At 46.8% G+C, this 16,904-nt stretch overlaps 1 protein-coding gene across 5 annotated transcripts in view; it reads right to left on the bottom strand.

The window, feature by feature from the left end:
- Nucleotides 1–16,904, bottom strand: part of LOC144773613 (transient receptor potential cation channel subfamily M member 2-like) — a 1,994,366-nt gene that overhangs the window by 1,631,718 nt on the left and 345,744 nt on the right. For all 5 annotated transcript variants that reach the window (XR_013600026.1, XR_013600027.1, XM_078658754.1 and 2 more), the window contains exon 7: nt 12,176–12,356. Coding sequence is in view for 3 of the 5 variants with exons in the window: in XM_078658754.1 (XP_078514880.1) it covers nt 12,176–12,356 (181 nt within the window). In the remaining 2 variants the exon portion in view is untranslated. The remainder of the gene's footprint in view (nt 1–12,175; nt 12,357–16,904) is intronic.

Genomic DNA, 16,904 nt, shown 5'->3' with positions numbered 1-16,904 from the left:
ATCTAGGCATATCTACTGAGAGTATTTCCCCCAAAATCGTATGATCCGCACCAAGGATGATGCCAGTTGAGTAGGGTCCTTATCTGGTACGGGGATAGAGACTAAAAGTGACTCCTGAAGTGATAGTGGAAGTGCGCCAGTGTGGGGAGCTGCATTTAATGTCTCCGCAAGACGAAGTGCTACGATAGAGATAAAGGTGGCGTATTCTAGTGCAACCCGTCAAGCGCAGAGGCTTTGTTGTGGGCTAGCTCTCGGATTGCCTGTGCCACATACGTCGTTGTGATTGTGTCATCTAGGGAAGTCCTAGCAGCATATGTGATGCGTGGGAGATCGAGACCTGATTAGAAGATAATCGATTTTGCCAACGATGACTCTGGCAGTGCATGACATATTGACGAATAGTAGGTATGAAACACATGCAGTATTCCACTCTGCTTGGGCACTGTTATTCAGTGCACAGAGATCTCTTGTCTTACCAACCAGGAACGAGATGGTCAGATTTATCACCTTCCCTGTGGACCATGCCCATGTGTACAGTAAAGTTGAAGCATCCAAAACGCTCTAAGAGGGCTGCATAGTTCGTTTTTCCATTCAAGTGCCCTAGTGTAGGCCATATTAAGGTTTTCAGCGAAGTATTTGTGGATGTGGGTCCCCTGCCCCTCGCGAAAGACTGGGTCCTCCAGGCATTCTCATGGGAGGCAGCAAGTCGGCATGGGAGGACGAAGAGGCTCTCATTGTAAGTCGATATGTGGGCGTAGTGATCTAAAAGGATACGTCCCAAGTAGTCTATGACTGCGAACGAGGTGGAGCAAAGTAAACTATCCAAGCTCATACAAAGGTTGTGTGGCGCAGAGAGGAAGCACTACAGATAAGCACTTGGATAAATGGATCTTCACATGTCCGATAGTGATCAATGTTGTACCCAGCTTCGAAAGCATTTCCCTTGGATGTAAGGGTAAAAGCACGGCAAGGGGGAGTAGGACCTATCTAAATCAAGGTCAAGGACACAATTATAGTCTTCACCAAAGGGCCTCCCTGTCATGTGTGCTAGCACTGTGGAGAGAGTGGCCTAAAAGGCTCCCTGATCTGCGTTCGGGGCATAGATGAGGATGGGGTGGCCGTCTAGGCTGCCCTCAATGAATATGTATCTTTCTTCCTTGTCTATGACAGTGTCTACCTCTCGAAAAGGGACTCCAGGCCTAATCCAGACCATGACGCCCGTTCATATGCTGAATAGGTAGAGGCGTGAATGGTACCCCCTCCAAAGCATATGCAGGCACTTCAGTTTCTCCCTTGTAGTGTGGGACTCCTGTATATATACTATGTGTGCATTCTGGCGCTTAGTGTAGGAGTAAATTGCATACTTCTTCCTCACCAAGTGCTCTTTCAAGGTAAAAAACCTGTGTGTGGAAGGAGGGGGCCATTACATGTACAAGGGGAAGTGCGCAGTGTGCATGGCAGGGTCCCACCCAGGGCAACCCCTGCCCTAGACGACCACCCAGCTATTTTCGTATGTAGTGCTTGCCCGCCAAGCTCTGGAAAACGTACGGTGCCCCTGAAATAAGGCTAAAGCCCTATCAGGGAAATCAACTATTTAGAAAAGTGTTTTGCACCTGGCACAGTGCTGATTAGTTCTAGAAGGGCAAGTAAACTCTAGACACACAAAAAACATAATGCACATCATGACAATTGACATGAAAAAATATATTTTGTTTTTATTCATATTCTTTTTTTATTTTTAAAGATAGAAAACGTTTATAAATACACTTCATATATAATACCGTTCAATTCATGAACAAACATACGTTACTGCGACGATATGAATCATTAGAGCGGTCCTATGCCATAAGAACAATAGTTACTTACCTGTAATCTGTGGTTCTCCAGTATTGGTGTCTTTCATAGATTCACATGCCTGAATCATTCCCCGTCGTCGGAGTGGGAGTCCCACGGTACATAAAAAAGCAATAAAATGCCATAAATATGTAGTAATACCAATACAAATGAACCAGGAAGTAAAACAGCCAATGGTACAGTAGGCAAAAAACTTCCACATCTATGACTCTCATAGTCATTATGTATAGTCCAAACTACAGCCAATCAGGCGCCAGCACCCACCAGAATGTTCTCCCCAGAGGCTCAGGCTCTCAGATTTTCTCGCAAGGAGTGAAGGTAAACCATAATAGCCTAAAAAGCCTCTGAGGGGAGGTGGGCGGGTTGCATGTGAATCTATGAAAGACACCAATACTGGAGAACCACAGATTACAGGTAAGTAACTATTGTTCTTCTCCAGTATTAGGGGTGTCTTTCATAGATTCACATGCCTGAATCAGAGTAGCTAGCAGTACATATCTTTGCTGAACAGACGCTCATAACACCCAGCTTGTCAGTCAGTAATGCAAATAACAATGCAAAGTGAATATACACATATCGTATAAAGCATAACATAATGCAATCATGGAAATATGTGAAAAACATAACATAAGAAGCGTCTGACAGCAGAAAACAAGGAGGTGGGAAACAGAGGCTCACCTTAATGAAACAGATTCCGTAGAACAGCTCGACCCACAGAAGTATCAGCCTCGCTGATGGATTCTAGACAGTAATGTCTGGTAAAGGTATGGCGACTCGCCCAAGTAGCCGCTTTGCAGATCTGCTGAAGAGGGACTCCAGCAAATAAGGCCGTAGATGAGTAGACTGCTCTTGTAGAGTGCGCTCTGGGCGCAGATGGTAGAGGTCTCCCAGCCTGTGCATGGCAAAAGGCAATGGCAGCAGATATCCATCTTGCAATAGTCTGTTTCGATACTGCCTGCCCCTTACGAATCGCACCGTAGGTAATGAACAACTGGTCAGAGGTGCGTACAGTAGACGTTCTTTGTAGATAGAATTTAAGACATCTTCTAATGTCAAGCGAGTGTAAAGCTCTTTCCGCTGGAGTTTGCGGGTCTGGAAAAAACGATTTAAGAACAACAGGTTCGTTCAGATGGAAATCCGAAGGTACTTTAGGAATGTATTTGGGATTTGTGCGAAGTATGACAGAATCGCTTGTGAATTGAAGGAAAGGATGATGTACAGTGAAAGCTTGGATATCACTAACTCTCTTTGCGGATGTTAAGGCTAAAAGCAGTGACACCTTCCACGAAAGATACTTCAAGTCAGCTCTATGGATGGGCTCAAATGGGTGACGCATGAGTTGACCCAGGACCACATTCAGATGCCACAAAGGAGGTGGACGACGTACAGGAGGGAACATTCTAAAGAGGCCTTTAAAGAACTGTTGGATAATTCTTGCTGAGTACAGAGAATTGGACCCATCCTGTCGATATCTGGATATTGCAGCCAGAAATACCTTTAAAGTAGCATGGGACAGACCTGTTCGTGCCAACTGCAAGAAAAAAGGAAGAATTTCATCAGGTTTTGCCAAAAAAGGGTGAACGCCTGCTGACCGGCACCAGATACAGAAGCGTTTCCATTTCAGACTGTATGTCTTGATGGTAGCGGGTGCTCTAGCTTTGGCCAACACCTCTTTACAGTCTGCCGGGATGTTCAGGTGTGCAAACTCATGGTGTTCAGGAGCCAAGCCGCTAATCTCAGCGATGTTGGGTCCGGGTGGAAGACTTGACCTTCCTGAACACTGAGCAAGTTCGGGATTGGATGTAACTGAATTGGCTTGCTCTCTGACAGTAGGAGGAGCTCTGTAAACCAATACTGGCGCGGCCATCGGGGCGCAATCAGGATCAGTCGGCAAGGTTCCTTCTTCATCTTCCGCAGAACCTTGGGGACTAACGGAATCGGTGGGAAAGCGTACGCAAACGTCAGGGACCAATCGATGGAGAACGCATTCCCCAGAGAATTCTTGTGGGGGTGCCAGCTGGCGAAGCTCCGGCATTTGCTGTTGGTACTTGTCGCAAATAGATCCAGGTCTGGGCAACCCCACTGATGAAAGATGTGGTCCACTGTTTCCTGGTGAAGCTCCCATTCGTGGGTGGTGATCGTTGTCCTGCTGAGTGCGTCCGCAAGGACGTTTTCCGTTCCCGGAACATGCACCGCATGCAACTGTACATTGTGGTGAAGAGCCCATGTCCATAATTCCTGCGCCTCTAGAGACAGGAGAAGAGACCGAGTTCCCCCCTGTTTGTTGACGTAGTGCATACTTGTTGTGTTGTCTGTTCTTATCAACACACTGGTGTTCTGAATGATGGCACAAAACGCCTTGAGGGCAAGAAAGATGGCTCTCAGTTCCAAACGATTGATGTGCCACAGTTTCTGTTGCGCAGTCCATTTGCCGCTGATCGTGAGGCCTTGTAGATGAGCCCCCCAGCCCTCGAGGGATGCATCTGTAGTGATGGTGAGACTTGGTGTTTCTTGAAGGAACGCATGACCCTGACTCAGATGACCCCTCTGTGTCCACCATAGAAGAGACTCCTTCATGAGTGGTGTGATTTGAATGAGGTCCTCGAAAGTGCCTGAAACCTGTTGCCACTGTAAGGTTAGTTCCTCCTGAAGCGGCCTCATTTGAAGTCGGCAATTTGGAAGTAATGGAATACAAGCCGATGCCATCCCTAGAAAGGATTTGTATAGTCGGACAGAAACTGACTTTCTTTGCATGAGATCTTGTGCTAGCCGACTTATTTTTATTTGTCTCTCCTTGGAGACGAAAGCTTTGCATTTGTGAGTGTCCAACATCGCTCCTAAGAATGCTATTCTTTGAGACGATTGCATTTGGGATTTGGTGAAATTTATAGTCAGGCCTAGAGATTGAAACAGGTGCAGACACTGTTGAAGGTGACGTTGAACGGTTCCATGAGAATTGGCCTTTATAAGGCAATCGTCCAGATATGGGAAAATTTGTATTCCCTCCAGCCGGAGGTGCGCAGCTACTGGAGCTAAAACTTTCGTAAAAACTCTTGGAGCTGACCGTAGTCCAAAAGAAAGGACTTTGAACTGGTAGTCCCTGCCAGCCACCCTGAAGCGAAGGAATTTCCTGTGGCGAGGTAGGATGGGGATGTGGAAATATGCATCCTGGAGGTCTAGGGTGACCATGCAATCTCCTGCTGTTAGAAGATGCAAAATTTCTTGAAGAGATAGCATCCGGAATGTCAATTTTCTTAGATATTTGTTTAAGGCGCGAAGATCGAGGATCGGGCGCCACTCCCCGTTCTTCTTTCTGATCAGGAAGAACCTGGAGTAAAATCCTAGACCTCTCATCCTCTGAGGAACGCTCTCGATCGCTCCTTTTTGTATCATCATTTTGATTTGGGTAAGCAGCTCCTTCAGGTGAGCTGGAGGCGGGCCCTTTGGCGGTACATTTGGGGGGAATTTTTCGAATTCTAGGGCATGGCCCCTGGCCACAATATCCAGGACCCATTTGTCCGTTGTTATCGACTGCCAATTGGAGTAAAATTTGGATATTCTTCCGCCAAGTCTTTTGAGAGGGTGGAAAGACGGTGGTGGCAGGTGAAAAGTTTCATTGTCGCTTGTCCTTGCCGCGGTAGGTAGCCTTACCCCTGTTTGGGGTGTATTGAGATCTTTTCTGCCCATAAGACTGGTAGCGCTGAGTTTGGAAGCGCTGATTACCCTGACGGTATGAGGATTGTTGATGTTGTTGCTGGTATCCACCTCTATTGAAGGACGTTCCTCGTCCTCTCGCTCCTCAAAAGGGCGGCTTGTGGAATTGTAGAGTGCCTAAGGATCTGGCTGTTTCGGTATCCTTTTTGATAGTCTGTAAAGCCTCCTCTACCTTGGGGCCGAATAAATATTCGCCATCAAATGGCATGTCTAGAACTCGGTTTTGGACTTCTTGTCTGAAAGCAGTGGAACGTAACCACCCCTGTCTACGCAGAACCGCAGCTCCTGCTAATTGACGAAATCCTGTAGATGCAACATCAACAGCTGAATCGATTATCTCTTCAGAGGTCCTTTGACCTTCTTGGAGAATTTGGAGTGCCTCAGCCTTGGATGGCTCAGGGAGGAGATCGATAAATGGTGAGATGTCAGACCACATTTGACGGTCGTACCGACCTAAGATGGCTAATGCGTTGGCAGCACGGACAGTTGTTGCAGCCATGGTGGAAACTCGTTTTCCGATTGAGTCTAGGCGTCTGCCATCTCTATCCGGCGGCGCCGTAACCGCAGAGGACGGATTTCTGGCTCTTTTCTGAGCCGCCCGGACAATTACAGAGTCAAGTTTTGCCTGTCCAAGAAGACATGCAGGCGTCTTGTCGGGAGCTTTATATTTCTTATCAATTCTTGGCAAGACTGGAGGAATGGAAGCCGGCGTTGACATCACCTTAACACCTTCCTTCCAGATGAATTCCACGATGGGTATTGTCCTAATTTGTCGTCTGGGCTGATCCTTAAAATCGTAAAGGAAACATTCTTGTTGCGTATGCTCCATCTTCATATGAAAACGTGCGGTTGCACGCTCCATCAACAAGTTAAAGCTCGCTACATCCACCGGAGGGGAGGCCGACGCAGTCTGAGGAGATGTTGAAGGAGATTGTACTTGATAGTCCTCCCACTCCGATAAATCATCCACTTCTCCTTCTTCCCGCTGGTCGTCATCTTCCGAGGATTGCGGGTCTTCTTCGTGAGCAGGTTGTGGGTGTGAAGGTGGACACACCGGTGGGGGCACGGGTGGAGGCGTTTCCGAAGTTGGAGTTGCCTGTCCAGAACCTGCCGATTCCGATGGTGGGAACCTCCGACAGTAATCGTCCAGCATAAATTGTAAGTTGGATATTAAATCCAAAGGCACTTGAGCAACAGGGGTACTCACAGGCATCGATACCTCAACAGGAGAGTGAGAATCATCATCTTCTTCATCTTGAAGTTTAATATGTAACTCCGATGGACTAGTGGCTTGCCCAAAAGTATTCTGGACCATCTCATTGTCACTGTCAGAATCCAGAAGTTGGTCTGGCACTTCAGAGGACACCTTATGAGGTGAAATACGAAGGGGTGAAAGCCTCATTGCAGTGTTGCGCAGTTGTTCTGCTGCTTGCCGTGGTGTTAAAAACACCGTCGACGGAGACCACACTTGTAGTGCCGTGCATGATGACAACTGCGGCGTCGTCGGAGGGTTAACTCCCGATGGTTTTGTCGTCGACGGATCACCTCTCGTCGACGGGACACTTTTCGCCAACGGAATACTCGTCGTCGACGGGACACTCGTCGTCGACGGGACACCTTTCGTCGACGGAACACTCGTCGTCGAAGGGACAGTCTTCGTCGACGGGACACTCTTCGTCGACGGGACACTCTTCGTCGACGGGACACCCTTCGTCGACGGGACACCCTTCGTCGACGGGACACCCTTCGTCGACGGGACACCCTTCGTCGACGGGACACTCTTCGTCGACGGGACCGTCTTCGTCGACGAGTCACTCTTCGTCGACGGTGTTATTTTCGTCGACGGCGTAGAGCCTGACGACGAGCTCGTCGACGGAGCCTTTTTTGTCGGCGGTAAAGCCTTTAGAGGTGTCGACGACGAGGCGTCGACGACGGACGTCGACGAAACAGGCCTCACAGAAACAAAAACCATCGTTGGAGACGCCGTAGACGATGACATAACCATACCAGGTTTAGGAGATGAAAATGTTACCGTAGATGTCACTGAAGTCGTCGTTCTCGTCGACGAGGAAGCTGAAGAGGACATCACAGGAGGCGGAGATGAAGTCTGTGGTAAGATCCTCTCAGAAGATAGGGGAAACTTGAGGTTTTTCCCCTTTTTGGAAGCAGAAGCGCCTTCCATGCCCTTGGATGTGGGGACAGCCTGAGAAGTAGAAGGCTGGTCCAGTCCTTTAGCAGGTGGTTGTTTTTTAGGCAGTTTAGCCTTGGGAGATGACATTCCCTCAGGCGCAGGCCTCTTCCTGGAGGCTGAAGTAGAACCAGAGGTGACACTTCCTACCTCAGAAACAGGATTAGAAGAATCCTTTAGCCTCTTCAACCAAAGAAGTAAACGACCCTCTCTATCCCTGAGAGTCTTTTGAGGCATGGTTCTGCAGATCTTACAGTCAGAGGCCTGGTGATCTGGGTAGAGACAATAGATACACTTTTTATGTGGATCCTTTTCAAAAAGCCGAAGCTTACCACAGCAGTCACAGGCTCTAAAGAGAGATTTCTTTGAAGACATCCTGAAGTGAAGACACAAATGAAGTTAGAAGTAAGAAACTGAGCAGAGCTCAGGGAGACTCCCTTCACACGACGTGCGGTAGAAAATCTGAGAGCCTGAGCCTCTGGGGAGAACATTCTGGTGGGTGCTGGCGCCTGATTGGCTGTAGTTTGGACTATACATAATGACTATGAGAGTCATAGATGTGGAAGTTTTTTGCCTACTGTACCATTGGCTGTTTTACTTCCTGGTTCATTTCTATTGGTATTACTACATATTTATGGCATTTTATTGCTTTTTTATGTACTGTGGGACTCCCACTCCGACGACGGGGAATGATTCAGGCATGTGAATCTATGAAAGACACCCCTAATACTGGAGAAGGGTAGATACGAAGGGCTTGTTCTACCTCTTCTATTATGAAGTTTCCCTTACTTGGGCACTGACTTAATGGCCTGCTCAATACTAACGTGCGGAGGCTTGAAAGATGTATAATTATTCTTAAAACTATGATAAGCCTTCAAAAAAAGCGGATTCCTTTATACATGTTCTCTCTAAAATGATAGTTTCAGGGATGAACTTGAGCCCTGATATGGCTACAACGAACGCTCATATGCCTCCGCCTGGTTTTTCAACAAGGAAAAACAAGGCGGAGGCATATGAGCGTTCGTATCTACCCTTACGGAATAGGACCGCTCTAATGATTCATATCGTCGCTTTTATGGATGAAGAGGTATACTATACAGCGAAATAGAGTGTCCATCTCTAAAAGATGAGGGGTGGTTGCAGTCAAATTTCAATCAAAGATCGATCAGAGTAACCACTGGTATGAAAATCCTGAAGAAGTCATTGCCGAAACGCGTTGGTAGTCAACAAACATTACCAGTGTTTCCAGGCGTGGCTTAAATCAAGTATCTAGCCCAATAGACATCATGCAGATTATTATGAATTTTATAGACTGTTTTGATCATTCTGTTTATACAAATTGAAGATAAAAAAAATTCTCAGGTTATATCATACTTTGTAACAATAGGTGGTTCCAAATTGCACAACATCATCAGTAATGTATGTTTGTTCATGAATTGAAAGGTATTATATATGAAGTGTATTTATAAACTTTTTCTGTTGTTAAAAACAAAAAAAGAATATGAATAAAAACAAAATATATTTTTTCATGTCAGTTGTCATGATGTGCATTATGTTTTTGTGTGTCTATGGTTTACTTGCCCTTCTAGAACTAATCAGCTCTGTGCCCGGTGCAAAACACTTTTCAAAATAGTGCCTGCCTGCCAAGGGCAGTCATATGTGAAATGGGTAAGGGGCAATATAAACAAGTGGAAAGAGAACAACATTTAGAGCCTACCCCAAACGGTAGAACACCAAACCTGAGCACAGTCATAAACTCTAGTGTACTATGGGAGTGTGACCTGACCAGGGTACAAGATGTGGAACCTAGTGTGCTCTGCGTGACTACGGCTGGGAAGTGTCTGGCTCAGCAGGGGGCCACTCGCTGTCCTGGAACTCATTGCGAGTGTAATGCTTAGTAGCATGCAAAATGAGACTGGTTTGTACAAAATAGATGTGTTGGCTAGCATCTGGCAGAGAGAGCAGAAGGAAATGGCCAGCAGAAGCCGGGTCAGGGGCCATGGCCCCCAACAGCACCGGCCATGTGTGATTTACTGACTCATCGGTGCATATAGGATATATAGTTGAGATTAAAGGGTGTGTAGTTTTTACCACTCTTAAATAATGGCTGGTGGGGGTCGAGGAGGGATTATATGATGTCCACCATTTGAGGAGTCAACAATGGAGGGGTCTGGGAACCCTGGCGAGAGGGGATAGTGTCTTCATCTGAGGTGAAAACGTGCCAGCACTTATCGACCAGCCTGTCTGATTGCTATCAGAATTGAATAGCGGTCTTTAAAATCGAGTAGCTTAGGCAGCATAGGGTGTAGAGGTGTCCCAATGGGAGGACGGTGAGATGGCACACGGTGCTCCCACTCCAACTCCAATGAGAAGGAGAGGCCGAGGTCAAAGGTTGAAGCAAACAATTTGAACCAAGTCTCCAGGTATTACAGGGGGTCTCGACCTTCAACACTTTCCACTAGGCCCAGGATCCATATGTTGCTCCTCCTCGAGCAACCCTTCTCGTCCTCCGCTCTACTCTCGAGCTGTCAGACATGCTCCTGGATGTCCTGGATTACCGTCTGGTAGTCAGCTGCCAGCAGTTGTAGAGAAGCCAGCGTTTTCTGCTCATTAGTGCCCTTATCTGTGAGCTTGTGGTGACTGTCACACAGGAAGCTCAGCTCCGTTGCTAGGGACCCAAGTCTGGTCTCCACGGAGACCCAGGAGTTGTCTATTGCAGCCAGTACCCTGTCCAGATGATCCGACGTTGAGAGCAGTGGGTGTTGCCAAACATTGGGGTGTCTGGAATGGTGAAAGGGAGGTCTGCCGCCACAGGTGCAGCAGAGTGCAGTTTGCCCATCTTCAAACCAGTCGTGGAGCAGCAAGGCAGATGCGGGACAGGCCCAATGGGGTCAGAGGCAGAAGAGTTGGAGTCTCCCAGGAGAGAAGGGGGGGGACTCACACCTGCCGGTGCAAGCACGGGCAGCTGGGGCAATGAGGGCTAAGGCAGGGGAATTGCAATTTCCTCAACCTCGGCTGGGGTGTCGACAGACATATATGGCCTCAGGTACTTTCTCTGGACTCCCTGCCAGTGATGTAGGAGGAAGGTTAATAAAGGCTGGTCCAGCAGGATCACCCCCAGCTGCAGGATTACTGCCCATGCATGCGTTCACTGACCTGTCGCCAAGCCTGGTTTCTCCCAAAGGGCTCAGAAGGGGTATAGCAGAGTCCAGCCCCCACAGCACCCAAGGCCCAGTCCAGGCTGACCATAGTCTCCAGCACTGACAGGGCCCTGCAGGCCTCAGCCAGAACTTAGGTCCCAGTTGCAGAGAAAGCAGTTACTAAGAGGATAGGTGGGGGTGGGGGACACATAGTATCGCTCCCTATGTAGGCTCTCAATCTCCCTAGCCATGCCCAGCACGAAAGTGATGTCTGTCCTCTTACCCCCACGCGTCTCGAACCAAGCGCCGATGTGAGGGGCAGGAGAGGGAACCTCCAGACACCCCAAGCAGAGCCAACTCAGTCCTCACTCTCCACCACTAGAGGCCCACGTCCGCGCTTACTTCCAGACCTCTGGGCACAGGCTTCACAATTGAGCGAGGTAGACTCACCACGATCCACTGCGCAGGCAGTCCACAGCGCCAACAGGGCTTTGAGGGGAAGCCTGGCAACCACTGGGGGAGGCGGTATTGCCGGACCCAGGACTGCAGTCACCTCACTGACTCTTGTCATGTGTCTCGCATCATCCACGTGTCCCAAAAGGAGCACCGAAGCGTAGAGCAGTGAGCGAGATGCCAGCGAACCTCTGGAGCACCAGATCATGCCCCACTCTACCTTGACCGGGGCCGGCCTCCACATTCCTTACCAGGTACTGAGACGCGACCCGGTGCATCGGCCCCCGCATTTGGCCACTTGGAAGGCCCACCTACCGCCGGCTTGGAAGTGGGTGGGCAACTGCCAGGTCTGCGGGGGGGCAAACAGTCTACCCAGTCACCTTGGAGTTCAGTAACTTCATAAAGGAACTCAGCCCTTATCCTCCATTGGGTTAAAGAATTTCTCAATGAACTGCAACATTCTTGAAACACATGGTATGTAGTTCTTCATGCTAAATTACTTCACTAGATTACAAGAACATGTTGCCTCTGGCACACACTTAATGTTCACAAAAAGGATTTCCCTCTTTCAAGATAGCTACTTGGGTCTTCCCTGCTTCAAATGCGTGTCAGTAAGACCAAATAATAAAACATGAACACACACATTTCATTTCGGCCTTTGACACATTGCTATTTCACCAACATTTTACAAAAGTCAGACAGATTGGCCTGCTCAATGTCATTAATTAGAACTAAATGACAATGGCTTGTACAAAAAACACTTCTAGAGGCATTTGATGTTTGTGTATAGTGGCATTATGACCTTTTGTTGCAGTAGCAGCCATACCTCTTTTAGACACAGATTGCTCAATGAGGAATTTCTCCAGGTTCATCCTCAATGGGATCTCCACACCATGGTTCCCATGAGTACCATCATCCACTAGAATGAAGTGTGAGTGATTAGTGTCCAGGCAAAACAGGGAGCCTTGGTTCTCTTCATCCGATGTGTATTCCACAGGCTCCATCATCTATAAATGATCAGAGGCAGAGAGGCAAAAAAAGCATCAAAATGAATAAAGCACAGCCATGACTGTCAGCAGGGTTCAAACAAATTATGAAGTCACAAACATACAGGTGTGAAAAATGACCTGGTGCAACTAGCTCAACCTCACGACCCATAGGCGAGTGTCTACTTCGGAATCACTGCAGCAACATGAATGTCCAGCTGGGACTCATCAGACCTGGTTAGATGTACAGTTGGGGAACTTCAGTGATCTAGAAAAAGGCTTAAGATAGGCTAGTGAAAAAGCATAGGTTACATTTATGGGTTCAATCGTATATGTAAAAATAGTCTGGCAATGGCATAGGTGGATCTATCTTGGAAATGTGTGCACTGTGATGCAAGGATTGAGGTGAGGATGCCTTTAAGATGTTGCAGCTTTTTCAAAGTCAGTGTGATGCCCATCACAAGGCCTGGCTCAAGATATTGTTTAGCAAAGGATAATGAAGAGGCTGATGTCCTGAGAGTCTGTGAAAGTTGACTTACATTTTTCTAAGAACTTTTATTATGATAAATCTGGACAATTGTGCAGCATTTCCAGGTTTTGCTAATTTTTTTTTTTTTACTTTAAAGACTGTTTGCAGGGCTGTCTCTCCCTAAAACAACAAGATGTAAGCTGTGCTTGTTACAAGCAGATGTGGGTCAAGGACATGCAGGGCATTTGCTTTCGGCACTTCAACAGCAAACACTACTGCACGTCCTGCAATAAATGGTCCTAGATGTATCCAAAGTCCATGGGAGAGTGGAAAGCAAAGCTATATGTTGCCAAACACTTAAAGAGAGGCCAGTCCAGTTGAAAGTGGAATGTTACCAGTCTTGTCAATATTCCCCATCTTCAGGTAAGTACAAGATAAAGTCAAAAAGCAAGTCCAATAGAAAACTTAAAAACCCAAGTGAGGCTTCTTGCAGGCACAATACTCCCAAGAGAAGTACCACATTTGGAGATTGAAGGTCGATCGTGGTTTTGGAGCCTATACAAGACATCTCAAATAGATTCACACCAAATCGTGGTTTTGGAGACGATGCTCCCCCAAATCCCTCAGCCGATTGTCAAATCTGCAACAGATTGTGGCCTTCAATCATGCCAAACTACAGCTTTTGTAAATGGTTTTGTAACACTGTGATGCACATTCTGGCCCCATGGACCCATGGCAGCCTCCAGTTGGTCTGTCACTGTCAGGTCTTATCCATGAGGCCAACTGACCCCGCTGCGTTTCAGCTGTTCTGCCTCTGGTGTGGGGCCATATTTCAACTCCTTTGGTGCAGGCTCTACCAGCTGTTCCAGTTCTGGCGCAGGTTCATTACACTCACAACCCTTTGTGGATCCAGAGCCAACATCAACTAAGGAGAGTCCCATGTCATGCTAGCAAAAAACTACGACACAACCTCAGATGGAGGATGGTTCTGGTCCCATCCCCTGGTCTCCTCCCCCTTGTCTTGATTGAACATTTTTAGAAAGATAGCAGTACTGGCAACTAAGGCAAAAGTTTTACCCCCATTTTACAGCTTGTGTCACCAACTTCGGAACTCTTGAATTCATTGAACGAATCCCTGAGGTGGTCCCTGGGAAGGGTGATTCAATCTTTTGGATGTAGCACTCTACTCCTGAGAACCTTAAAGGTCAAGCCTATTTAAGTAAAATACATTCAAATGAATTTCCCTCTGTGTTACCGGAAAAGAAGTACAAGAAATTGACACTATAGGCAAGAGATACTTCACTGTGGATTGCCTGGTACTTAATGCCTGAATGATGTGTGCTTCTTAGGGAGCAAAACCTTGCCCTCTGGCATATAGTGAGTGATGTTTTGACCAAACTGTTTAAGGATTTCCAAACTGCTTTGCCCAGAATGTTCAGGATGGCCATGATGCCACACAGTATTTTTTGAGGTCATTACAGACTATGTTGCCTGTCTAGGAGTTCCAGTGTTGTGATCCAACACCACACTTGCCTGTATGCCAGTGGGGTTTCCAAAGATGTCCAAGCTTCTCTCACTGAAATACCCTTTGAAGGAGTTAGGCTGTATGCTGAAATTGCACATCCAGGCATGGAGTGATTCAAACATAGCAGGGCTATGCTTCAAAGTTATCAGGGCTATGGTTCATCCTTTGGAGTTACATTTCCAGGTCTCAGATTTGGCAAGCATTATGACAATCTGTGTAGCTAATCAAAAGGCCTTGTATGCTGGCAGATGAAACCCTTTCAACCTGTCCAGCAACAAAAATAACTGTTTTGTGTCTCCAAGGGCAGTGGTGGTAGTAGGGGGTGAGTCAAACAATACCTCTTCTCTTCTTCTCCTGCTGCTGCCAGGCAGCTTTATTTTTCTTACTAGCAGCAATTTGAGGTCAGTGGTTCTATAGTGGTTTTCTGACTGGCACGTTTACTTCGGATCAGTGGGTCCTTCAGATTGTTTATACTGGTAATGCCGTGCATTTCATGACGACTCCTCTCCCATCTTCTCAGATATTGCATAAACAAGCCAGTATTCTCTCGAGAGCGGTTCAGATGTTGCTTGCCAAGGGCAACTAAGCCAATGGTAGAAGTGGCAAGAATGTTCAGGAGGCTATGCCCGATACTTCCTGATCCTCAAGAAGAATGGGGGAGTCAGAGCCGATCTTAGACTTCTGGTTTAGGAATGGCTTCCTCAGTAATGAGATATTCAAAACAATGATGCTTTCCTAGGTCCTATTGTCCCTGGACTTCAGAGACTAGATGGTGTCCTTGGACATGTAGTCCCACAGGCAGCACACCATTTTATAGTAAGGCGTCATCATTTTCAATTCATCATCCTGCACTTCAGCCTTATCTCGTCTTTTCAAATGGCTGGGGCCCATCTTGACAGGTTAGGGATACACAAACTATTGTACCTCAACGACTGGCTCATTAAGGTTTGCCTCTGCTAGTCTGACCACCTACAGGCAATTGTTTTGGTCCCGTCCACCTGGGGGTTCTCCAATAATGAACTAAAATCCCACATTTAGCCTGTGCAGAGGATTACCTTTATATAGGCGCTTTTCAGACATCTACATTTCAGATGAATTAGTCCAGAATCTGCGGTGTTGGGTGACAAATATCCACATGGGATGCAGCAGATCATTCTACTTACAGCAGGCAAAGCTCTCAGTGGCGACAGATGCATCATCTCAGAGCTTGGAAAGCTGTCTGGACAAATGGAGATCAGTGGCTTGTGGTCACTGATGAAGCAGAGCCTTCATATCGATCTTTTATATTATGTGCCGTCTGACTTGTCCTCAAGGCTGTTCTGCCTTCCATCAATGGCAGATCAGATCGAATCTGGATGAACAACACAACCCCCATGAAGTATTGCAACAAGCAGGGTGAAGTGGAGTACCATGCCTTTTTGGGACTGAAGTTATGACTGGAACCACACAGGATCTTCCTGTTAGTCAGCCACCTGGTAGTCTCCTTCAACATCAAGGTTGGATGAATTCAGCAGGCATCATCTTGCTGATTACAAGTGGCATCTGCATCCGGAAGAGGCAGATAGCTTTTTTGAACAGCTGGGCACATCCATGGCAGATCTAATCAAGGCCTCAAAAAGTAAATGTTCAAATGCCTACTTCTTTGTACCCTGGAGTTTCTTCCTTAAGAATCCCTGAGAAACATGTTCCTTTTTCAGTGGGGCTCAGGCCTGCATTATATCATCTGTGGCTGATCCCTTGGGTCCTGGAAATGGTCAGATGGGACCAGGCTCAACTAATTCTGATAGCCCCAGATTGGTCTTGGAGGGTCAGATACTCAGGGCTCCTGAATCTCAGCATATAATCCACTTCAATTACCTCTCCAGGAAAACCTGTTATCCCAACAAAAGACAGGAGTGTTCTGAATTCAAACCTACAAAATCCATACCTCCTTGAATGGAGATGGAGCAGCACCAATGGAGCGGTATTGACGTTCTATCAAAGATAGCGGATGCCATTTCGGCTGTTCACCATCCACCCACAAAGTACATGTACTTTGGCAGTTGCTCTAAGTTTATCACCTGGTGTGAGGAGAAAGATGATTCTCCAAATGGAATGAACAGAGAATCAAGATTTCTTTAATGACACAGGGGCTAACATTATGCTTTACATCAAAAACATCCATAATTACACGTATTTGCAAACTCTCTAGTTAATTACTCACCCTGCCCCTCATACTTTTTTTTTAATAAAGGAAGTGGAGGGCGGGATAATGTTAGCCTCCATGTCTTTAATGAAATCTTGATTCTCTATTCATTCTAATTGGAAGAATTGCCATTTCATTTCAAAACCAGATGCTACCATTATGCACGTTGACAGCCCCTCAACACCACATTCGACACATGTTATCTGTCTAACATAATGCTTTGCAAATGTACTACAATTTGTCATCGTTTGCCGGGCGTTTTCGTATTTTGTTAGGGATTGATCAGAGGGATTCTTTATATCGACTGATTTTGGGGGATTTTTTTTATATCGTATTAACGATCCGAATTACTTTAAACGCGTCAAATGTAAGACCATTAGTACGTTATCA

This window comes from Lissotriton helveticus, chromosome 8, assembly GCF_964261635.1.
Source record: "Lissotriton helveticus chromosome 8, aLisHel1.1, whole genome shotgun sequence".
In the NCBI taxonomy this organism is placed as follows: Eukaryota; Metazoa; Chordata; class Amphibia; order Caudata; family Salamandridae; genus Lissotriton; species Lissotriton helveticus.
This window is presented reverse-complemented; position numbering and strand designations above follow the sequence as displayed.